An 11244-nucleotide genomic window follows, 5' to 3' on the forward strand; every position below is an offset into this window, starting at 1 on the left:
AAATTCAGAAGACGACACATAGGAGAGCACTAACAGTGAGGGCAGATTTGCCTTCGCTTGAGGTTAGCCATACCTTTGCAATGTAATGTATGTTTTCAGCTTCCTTATTTTTAATCCAAATGTCGGGAGGCTCTAAACATTTGCAAAAACTTTTTTGATAAATAATTTTTGCAAAAAAAGCTTTCGATTAGCTTATGTTCGATAGTTTGTTGATGAATGCATCAGAAGCTTTATGGATATTTAGCTTTCAATTTTCCGGAGCCTCACAAACATGATGCATAGTTGTCATACAATTAGTTGCTTGCTTGATTCCCGACTTGATATAATAGACAGCATATTCGCAGGCAGACTTAGTTGTCGGTTTCTCATACCAGAGGATGTCATTCATTGGGTTAAAACTAGTAACACTAGCCCAGTATTCGTCCAAAACATGAGTGTCGATCATGACCTCTGTTTTGGCATAATTGAGCCAGATGCTGCCTGAAACAAAGCTATGGTTAATTTCATGAGCTCATGCAGTGAAGGCTTCTAAGACTAGCTGAGGTTTGCGATCCAAGTAACGCCTGATCAGACAGTGTGCGTCGCATTCAATGTGGTTATATGGCGCAGCCTAATTTACATAGTTTGAAACGGCTTCAACAAAACCACCTCCTATTTCTCAGATCACAGGAAAGTCTATCTGATAAGACGACCTGTCAGCGGTCAGAGCAGAGCGGAAAGTCTGTAAAACGGTCTCATAACTGCATTCTTCAACCTGGCGCTAGAGCCTTGGTTAGGGTCAACTGTGAAAACACCCAAAAAAGTTACAGGACACCAAAGAACAACCATTTTTGGAATCATTTATTTGTTTCCTTATTATTTTTGCCAACTCGATATCTTGGATATTTTTTATAAAAACTTAACTTTGTAATGATAGTTTCAGAACGTAAAAAAATCCTAGATGGTTTATTTAAACTGGGAAAAAATTAGGTTTCTGTGATTACAAGAATTTTTTATTTTGGCAATCACTTAACAATTCGTTTTTAAGACTTTGGTTTCTCAAATTTTTCTCTTGGGTTCGACAGGGATTTTTAACAGCAAATGGGATAAAAGGAAAAGAAGGTAAAATGGAAACTTATAATTAAAAAAATACTGACATGACGATTTTTTTGCTTGAGTTGCAAGATTTGCAAAAGATGTTAAGTGAAAGTGAATACGGCGCCCTTTTCTCGCAAAAATTCACATTGCAGTTCTATCACAGAGACGAAAAACAAAAAAAAACGTCTTATGTGACATTTACATCTTGTCGGACGTTTTTTTACATCTGTGAACTTCGATCAGGCTTCAATTGGTTCCAAAATGGAAAATCTGTCTCTGATCAAATTGTCTCGGTGAAATATTCAGACAAAAAAGTTCCTGATCAGACCACTGTTTTTATAATAGATGAGCCGAGACATACAATAGCTGTATTAAGTAAGTATTCATTACAAAATTTAAATTTTGCTACAGACATAGGTGTTTCGGGTTCATTTATGTGAAAATTCATATAATTCATTGAGATGCAACTCAAGTTAGGCTTAAGAATAGCAAGTTCGATATTATTTTGAAAATCAGTGCGTTCCAATGCACCTAAATTCGATGATCAGCAGTATGTGAACTAAAACTCATATCTGTTCAATAGGTCAGCCGTGGTATGCACGCAAAATGTTGTGATCGGAGACTGCCCGGGTTCCTGGCTATCAACTTCGTGGAGAAAGGGCCCCCAACTGCCATGTTGGGGCCTCCAAATCTCACATCCGAAAGATTTCTGTGAGATCACGTGATACTAGTACGCTATATCATCATTGGTTTGCTTACCTTCCTTCCAGGAGAATTTCTTTTTGATTTTCAGCAGTTCATCTTTCGTCTGGGGCTCGAACAACTTCTGTCCCCTAAATTTTATACAAGGAAATGATATCATAGAACTTTTTCATTAGTTTTTTTTTGAGCAATTGTCTAAAACATTATTTTTTAAAATTTTTTTTTCCTTTTACAAAAACTCAACTGTTTCCTCACGTGTACTTGCTGTCACTCAATCTATTTAAACATTAAAAACAAACCAATATCAACACCCTACCCCCACCCCTATTTGCTAACAAACTGCTTCCCAAAGGCATCACACGACTAGGCTTTTTTGCCTTTTGATGACCTTTTGAGTATGTATATGTAAACTTCATTGAACAATGTTGTTTGTTTATACATACTTGAGAACAATTTATTATTATTATTATTATTTTTTAAATCATAAAGCACTGGCTTCAAACAATAGTTATTCGAAATCGAAATCTTTTCTATTCCCTTAGTTACACGAAAATAAAAAATGGCGTCACAAAAACACCGAATAACGAAAAAAAATATGTACTCATAACTGTATATTGCATTACTTTCTCTTAAAAGATCAACAAGACACAACTCAGCAATGTGTGTTTGCAGAAAGTGTTCAGACGTTCACTTATAATCAAAATTAAGGCAACGTACAATAATAAAGCAAACTGAAGAATACTTTGTAGATAAAATTTGGTTGTTTGTTAAGAGTTAAAAAATCAGAATGAATGTCGCGCATATTGCTCTCAAACAACTGACGAACGATTAATTATGGTAGAGAGTTGGGAATTGGAGCACGATTGGGCTGTTCACACCGCCAAAACGTACTTTACGCAACATTTTATGTGTTCTCAGTAGCTTCCATAAGTTGCACAATTTTAAAGACTAACAAAACGCAGAGATTTAATAGCTTTCAAACTTAACGTGTTTATCCCGACTTTAGTCTTGTAAAAAATGGCACGAAATAGATCACAGTACTAAAAATTTTGATGCAAGATCCGTTTGGGAGAAACACTTTAATTGAGTTGATTTTTTGTTCAAATAAACCGGTCTAAGTTTTAAAAAAGACTTAAAATGTGGCCAAAAAAGTCTGACTTTCAGTAAATAGCAAAGAAATCATTTGATTTCCCTAACAATTGCTCACTCAACGTGAAGTTTATAAATACAAGATTTTGTGTTTCGGAGAAAATTGAACATGAAAAACTTGAATGCTCTTAGAGTTTTACAGAGAACGTCAGCCGCTGAAAATTTTTGAAATCAGTCAACAAACTAATTTGATCCAATATAATGAACACCCCACGCAACTTTTTTCAGCGAGAAAAGACAACCAGCCCTTGCATTGGATTTTGCAAAGAAAGCAAAAAAAGCCGAATATTATGTTTGAAAAATGTAAAGCTTGATGATGATAACTGTGTGAACATATTTTAATGAAAGAAGCAAATGGTCAATACCGTTGAATATTACACAGCTGCTAGAAATTTGAGGTAAACTGCAACAGGGAAGGTCTGATATAATTTCAAATCTTTTTACAGATTAAAGCTTACAATTCGCAAACGGGAAGTTTAAGTGATTGGTTGAGAAAGGATAAACTCAATGTAGAGAGTAGCTACTTTTTTTACTTTCAGAATCTGCAAAAGTTTTATCCTGAGGTGAACTTTTAAGAAATGACTCAGCGGCAATTGTTCAAATTTTCTTCTATTTTGCAATATTTGCAACAAAATGTCTTAGTTTAGCTTAAAATTAGAAGAAGTTATTGTGAACCGGGAGACTGATGAATACCAAAGCAAAAAAACATAGGAGAATTAAATGGTGAAACAATAACAAGACAACTATATTGCAAACAATTGAACGAACCAACTAATGGCCCTCATTTTTCAACCCGCGAAGAAAAGAAATAAAGAAGATTACTTGGACAAAATATCAAACAGAAAAAAATGTGACTAGAAGTAAAGATCATTGTTTCAAATTTTTCTAAGCTACCTCAGGCCGAAAAAGAGGCTTGGATGAGACTCAAAAATCAACACTTGTTACACATTGACATGGTAGAATTTAAATTTATTTGACGGGTTCATGCTATTTGTTCAAAACTTGTTCACACTGGCAACTAAAAAGATCTGGCTCCAATATTGGGAAGATGGTCAGACCCTTGCAATAAAAAAAGTATGTGTTTACGGAACCAAATTGTTATCCACACTACCAGTATTATGTAGGTTGCAAAACAAGAAGAAAAATTAGCCTAACTTTCCTACAAAAGAAGTAGGTATTTTACTCGGAAATATCGAACAACTCGCTTACTAGATTATTAAAAAAGCAGACATTTCATTGGTCAAAGAGTTGTTCAGAGTGAACGGAATTGTTATCCAGACTAGCGGTAGTATGTAGGTCTTAAAGCAAAAAGAGATGTTAGCCTAAATTTCATAGAAAAAGTAGGCGTTATTAGAATGTCACAAATATTAATAATTTGGTGGGTCAAGGAGTTGTCGAAAAAGATCCCAATTGATATACCAGACTATGATAGGTTATGGCATACAAATAGTCTGTGTTTTTTGTTTTAGTTTCTTTGTCGTTTTGGACAGAGCATTTTGAGCCACGTTTTAAGCCTAGTGCTCTGCTCAAATGTCCTATAGTTATTTGTATCTTCACCCTCGCCGATCCCCAGTCCGGATGAGAAAAGTTGAGAGGAGCACCACAAAAACATTTTGGAAAATATTAAAAATTTTTCGTTAGTTCTATTTTAAACTAATGTGCAAATGTGCAATTTTTTTTAATTTGCACTGCTTTAAATTTATAATAGCTGTTATGAGTTTTCGTTCGAACTAACTGAAAAATTGAAATTTTAGGACAAAAAAAAGTTCCCCGACAAAAACAATGATTTTTTGACCTTTTTTATCCAAAACAAGCTGTCAAATAAAAAAAAAGATAAGCCATCTACTTTTCCGACAAGTTTCCATGTCAGGGTTCACAAAATGGTTGTATCCTCCGTCGCCGAGAAGAAGGAACTGTTATCATTAGTGTCAATCATCTGAACATATGAAGGTAGTTTTTGTGATGAACAAGGTAGTTTCTGTAAGAAAATTGCCCAAAATGAAATTTGTCAATTTGAAATAACTGAAACTTGAAAGCTGAAAAGCTATGAAGGTTTTTGGCGAAGTTATCTACAAGAATGGCTAAAAGCCTTGATGTATTAGGACGACAAAGCTCCAAAAATTTTTAAAGAGCTTTTTTTCCAAAAAGTATCTTAGTTTTGCTTAACCTTGAACGAATTGAACCGTGAGACTGAAGAACACACAAAAAACGATAAAGATGAGAGAAAAATGGTAAAACAGTAGCGAAAAACTCAATTGCAAATATTTGAACGAATCTAACTAATGGCACTCAATTTGCACAATGTGAACAGTAGAACTTTTTAAAAAGACTGCTTGTAAAAAATCAAATTGAAAAAAAATGTGACTAGAAGTAAAGAGCAATGCTTCAAATTTTTCTAAGCTACCTCAGGTCTTGGGTAAACTATTGACTAAGACTTGACAAGTCTTTAGCAAGTCTTGGCCAAGGCTTGACAAGTCTTGAGCAAGTCTTGTTGATCAAGACTTGACAGGTATTGGGCAAGTCTTGGCCAATACTTGACGAGTCTTGGGTCAAATGTTGAGCACATTTTTTATTGTTGCATAGCTTTCGTAACGAAAAAAGAAAGTCGCCATTTTAACTGAGCTGCCTAAAAATCCCTCTTAATTGAAAACAGAAGCACAAGACAATTCGAGCACAAATTTCACTTGAATGAGAACGAAATAAATTCTGATATCGCCCAAATACACCAATCATGTCCACATTTTCTGCCCATTGAAAAACGATTTGATTTCGGTGTGAATATATGGAATATTTTAAGTCGGTTGCTGCACAGTTAAGAAACAGCTTGGTCAGATTAGGAATTCTCTCGTAACCTTTTTCCGAGTTTTTCTAACTTTTAATGGCATAATAATAAATAATTTCTTCTTAAACTCTACTTTGCCCAAGGGCGCTATATTCAAGGCATGACAAGTCTTGGTCAAGACTTGGATCAAAATTTCCCAAGTTCTGGCCACGTCTTGACGCAAAATTCGCCAAGTCTTTCCAATAATCGACTTTGACTTGACAAGTATTGGACTGTCCTCACAAAGCTTTAGACTTGAGATAAGACGTGATCCGTAATTATTAGTCAATTCAAGACGTGTATTTCATTGGAGAAGTACTGATCAAGTCTTGATATTCGTTCGCGGCAAGAGTTCTAAAGACTTGCCAAGCCTTGACTCAGAACTTGCCAAGATTTAAGAGCTGATTTAAGACGTACCAAATCTAAAAAGTGACATGATCAGAGCTGTGATACGTACTAAATCAGCACTGGTTAAGATTGGCGTTCAATCCCGGTCTCATAGCCAATTGTTTAATCAGTATGTTTTTTGCGTTAATTATTTTTTCTTTCAGATAATAATACCTCCCGTAAATAAAACTCATTTTTACTGATAATTCTAAATTTGAACCAAATATTTGCAATACATTTTTCGAACCCGCGTCAACTTTGGTTAAGATATAAAATTGCGACACTATTCTGTTTCTCAATTACGATCGTTTCTGATTCTAGAATTTGCAACCGATGTCACTTGTGCACTATAATACTTCAACTACAATACTTCAATGCAACAGATCACCCGGGGAGAGAATGGGCATTCAAAATTTTTTTAAAAATGTTGAACATAAAATAAAATTGAAAACTGATGTTTAAAGACTTATAATTTGTAACCAAACTCCAGATGCAACAAATTTGCAAGGAATGGAAAAAAGACTGATTTTGTGACAACATGTGATATTGTTATTTGCTATGATATTGAGCTTAACAACGTAGTAAGAAACAGCAGGAATCAGTGATTTTTGAGGAACAGCTTTCAGGCTACACGTTATCTGACAGCTAAAATTCCAAACGAAAAAGAAGTTTAATTGTCATAGCAGACCTCGTCTTGAGAATCAGTTTAAAGGAGATTCTATTAACTATAAAGGAGCTGCCATAAAGCGAAATGGAGTTGAAAACGATATAGGAAAAAACATTAAAAACTCAAAGAGAAACAGTATTAAATAAAAGGTGAAAATACCGCATATGAATAGAAAATCAGTATCGATCAAGGAATACTTTGTTGTGGTTTTCTTAGCTCAGCATACTAAAAAAAGGATCTGCGAACGCTTCAAACCCCAGAAGCCCCTTTTTTGAGGCTTGCATCTCACAATTGTTCCATTTCTATTTCGGAGATTAGCACTCCTGCTTTTCTTTAGAAACATCAACGTGTGTGATAAAAAGTTTGAAGAAAGTAGCATTGTAATGACCTAAATCGTTTCAAAAATGGCACTATTAATTTATTTTCATTTGTGAAAATATGGCATAGTTAATTTGAAAGCACTGTTAAAGGGGCTTTAGTTGGAGTATAGACAAAATATGTGATATATTATAAAATCCTGCATGATTAACACTTGGATTTGTTCTTGCCCCCAATAAGCAGGCATGTTTCGTATTTCATATTAAACGCCGTCATCGTGCTTTTTTAGGTGTATCACAGCTTTGTAATGATAGCCATGCCACAAAAAGTCTTCCCATTCTGGTATATTCACTATGATTGGGGCTCTGCGCTATCTTTAACCACTAGTTTTGTCCCCTAATCGGTAAAACCTATCTGTTACCTAGAGGTCTGCTTTATAAACACACGCTATTTGCAAGCTGAGGTCATAAAAACACCGTTGGACAGAATTAACTCACTCACCTAGGTGGATTGGTTATGATACTAGCTAAATAGGTCCTACCTACACAGTTAATGATTGCTAATTATCCTGCGGTGCACTAATGGACTTTTTGTGCACTAATCTTACCTTGACTTGCAGTCATCCAAGGCTACAGAAAACGTTTGGCTTTTATTGATGTACTGAAAGCAACGACCCTTGATACCGGTTGCCAGGCTTGTGTTCTTAGGACATGATGCAGAGAGTTTGCCCACGACTGTCAACAACAAAATTATATTGAGGAATCTCGAAGTTTTTGTTGTCAGCATTTCTAGACTGACTATTTGTTTTACCAGTATAGATTGGAGACAAAAAAGACAAAATAGTCGCTGTAAAAAATGAATCAGGAAAAAAAGTTTTCCCTATGCCACTGATAAAGTGAATTTTGGCGCGTTGAGTAAAAAACTGCTGTGATTTGAATTTGATGCAAATTTGACTGAATGCTCAAAAAATATTTCTGAGCCTCGCAAGTTTTGGCCGAATTGAAAAAAAAGACTATAATACGTAAACAAGCAGAGGAGTACAACGCACGCAGTTGGAACTACTGATAGAAGCAGCATGATCATGCACAATCAAACAACACAATAAGCTTTTTTAATTAAAAAAATAAGGTTTCGGAAACTCAGTATTCGAGGCCTATAATAGCACGTTTGCTGAATAACTGTTTTTATTCTGCATCGGTAACATTGAGAAGCAAATGCAAAAGTTTTGACAACACCCATGTTTATAAGGTATAGCTCAAAACAGAAGAAAAGGATCTGTAGACGTGATCTGTAACCTCCAGGGTGTAGACATGATCTGTAACCTCCTCGCAGTGCCCCCGGGTAACTACTGCTAGCTCAGTTAGTGGAAGTTAGCTAAGCAGATAGTCAGAGGAGTGTGCCCTAAGCAAGCCACCTTGGACTCAAAACAAATTTGCTGTGAATTCCTTGTCAGTCCGATACTCATCACCGCAGGCATGAGCCTGAGATGAAGGAGTTAAGGCAGAGCTCGGAATAGCGCCCTTGAAAGAAGGGAGCAAAAGTGGTTGTTGGCGGGACCCTGTGAACAAAAGTGGCTCTAGTAGTCGTGTCTCGCCGACTTCAACTGTTGGAAATGTCTCCAAGATGCGAAAGATGGTCAAAGATAACTGATTCGAAAGTCAACAAAGTAACGAAAGTCAAATCGAGACTAGTAGATGATGTTTTGATTGTTTAGTAGCGAATTCTAGTAGCTAGACTCCAATGTAAGTCTCTTGCGAACTCTAATGGACCAAAAACCTTTGTTAGTAGGTAACGAACGCAAGGTTAGTATGGTTGAGATGTGAGGGAACTTGAGATGAATGCTACACTGTATTGACTGAAAGTTGATTAGTATTGGATGAGAAAACTGTGTGTGATCCCTGCGCACAATTAGTATCTGAAATGAAAGTCCTCTAGTAGGAAAAACTGTGTAAGGTCCAGACAAGATAGATGTAGTGGTAGTCACAGAAATAACATCACAGAGTAGTGTTGCAACTGTGATCGCAGAGCTAAAAGATAAAGAGTGACTACACTACATGTTTGGTCCAGACAACACATGCTCTGCTAAGTCCCGAAAGATGGTTTTAAGGAGACTTGAGGCTCACGGGACTCGACTCCTCAAAGAGGTAGACCCCAGATGATCTTAGCACCGATGCTCTGGTCTTCATGACTTGGAATTCATTCCTCTAAAGATCTGATGACTAAATATCTGAAGCTTCGGCCAAAGGGGAGGTGCACTGTAGGGATAAAAATGTTATTGATTATTAAGATGTGGTAATTTATAAAATGGAAAAGAATAATATGGTATGTTACGGTTTTGTATGAAATTGGCTTGGTATGGTGTGGTATGGCAAAGTATGCTATGGTTTTTTTGTGAGATGTGTATGTTATGGTATGCTATGGAACAGTACGGTGTGGTAAGTTATGTTATGGTTTGGCATGTTATGCTATCTTGTGGTGAAATTGTATGGTTTGATTTCTGATGGAATGGCATGGAACGCTGCGGTATATTATGTTATCGAATGGTATGGTATGTTATGGTATGGTATGAGGTTATATGGTTTTATATGGTCTTGTATGGTATGGTATGGTATGGTATCGTATGTTATGGTATGTTAAGGATAATATGGTATGGTTTGGTATTGTATGGCATGGTATGGTATGGTATGGTATGGTATGGTATGGTATGGTATGGTATGGTATGGTATGGTATGGTATGGCATGGTATGGTATGGTATGGTATCGTATGTTATGGTATATTAAGGATAATATGGTATGGTTTGGTATTGTATGGTATGGAATGGTATGGTATGGTATGGTATGGTATGGTATGCTATGGTATGGTATCCTATGGTATGGTATGGTATGGTATGGTATGGTGTGGTATGGTATGGTATGTTATGGTATGGTATGGTATGGTATGGTATGGTATGGTATGGTATGGTATGGTATGGTATGGTATGGTATGGTATGGTATGGTATGGTATGGTATGGTATGGTATGGTATGGTATCCTATGGTATGGTATGGTATGGTATGGTATGGTATGGTATGGTATGATATGGTATGGTATGGTATCCTATGGTATGGTATGGTATGGTTTGGTATGGTAAGGTGAGATGCGCATGGTATGGTTTGCTAGGGTCAGCTATCATGTGATATGGTTTGAAAATGTATGGTATGGTATGGCATTGTATGGTATGGTATGGTATGAAATGGAATGGTATGGTGTGGTGTGGTGTGGCATCGTTTGGTATGAGATGGTACTGTATTGTATGGTATGGCATGGTGTCGTATGATATGGTGTGATATAGTGTGATATGATGTGATATGGAAACGAATTGCATGCTTTGGTGTGGTAGGGCATGGTATGGTATGGTTTGATGTGGCATGTTATGGTATGGCATGATAAGCTATGGCGTGGGATGAATAGTCATGCCATGTTATATTATGGTATTGTATGAGATTTTCTGGCATTATACGGTATGGTGTGGTATTTTGTGATATGATATGACATTGTATGGCGTGGTGTGATATGGTGTGATATGTAAAGAGCGGTATGACATGATATGTTATGGCATGATATGGTAAAACGTAGTAGTTGTAATGGTTTTAGTGGTAGTGGTAGTGGAAGTGGTAGTAGTGGTGGTGGTAGTACTGGTAGTGGTAGTAGTAGTTGTAGAGGTTAGTGGTAGTGGTAGTAATAGTAGGGGTAGTGGTAGTGGTATTAGTGGAAGTGTTACTAGTGGTAGTGGTAGTAGTGGTAGTGGAACTGGTAGTAGTGGTGTTGGTAGTAGTGGTAGTGGTAGAGGTAGTAGTGGTAGTGGTAGTGGTATTAGTGGTAGCGTTATTAGTGGTAGTGGTAGAGGTAGTAGTCGTAGTGGTAGTGGTATTAGTGGTAGATGTTGTGGTAGTAGTGCTGGTGGTAGAAGTAGTAGTAGTTGCAGTGGCCGTAGTGGTAGTGTTTATGGTAGTAGTGGTAGTGGTAGCGGTATTGGTGGTGGTAGTAGTGGTAGCTGTGGTGGTGGTAGTAGTGGTGGTGGTAGTAGTGGTAGTGGTATTGGTGGTGGTGGTAGTAGTAGTAGTAGTGGTAGTAGTGGTAGTTG

The 11244-nt window shown here is 36.7% G+C and overlaps 1 protein-coding gene across 1 annotated transcript; it reads right to left on the bottom strand.

The window, feature by feature from the left end:
* Nucleotides 1–229: 229 nt before the first annotated feature.
* LOC142345501 (uncharacterized) lies at nt 230–7972 on the bottom strand. Its single transcript, XM_075397574.1, has 3 exons — nt 7729–7972; nt 1837–1910; nt 230–480 (listed from the first exon to the last, which is right to left on the bottom strand). Exons 1-3 carry the CDS (start codon nt 7905–7907, stop codon nt 248–250), a joined length of 486 nt encoding a protein of 161 aa, XP_075253689.1. The 5' UTR covers nt 7908–7972; the 3' UTR covers nt 230–247.
* Between the last annotated feature and the right edge of the window lie 3272 nt (nt 7973–11244).

The sequence above is a fragment of the Convolutriloba macropyga genome, chromosome 9 (assembly GCF_964194025.1).
Source record: "Convolutriloba macropyga chromosome 9, txConMacr16.3, whole genome shotgun sequence".
Lineage (NCBI taxonomy): Eukaryota > Metazoa > Xenacoelomorpha > Acoela > Convolutidae > Convolutriloba > Convolutriloba macropyga.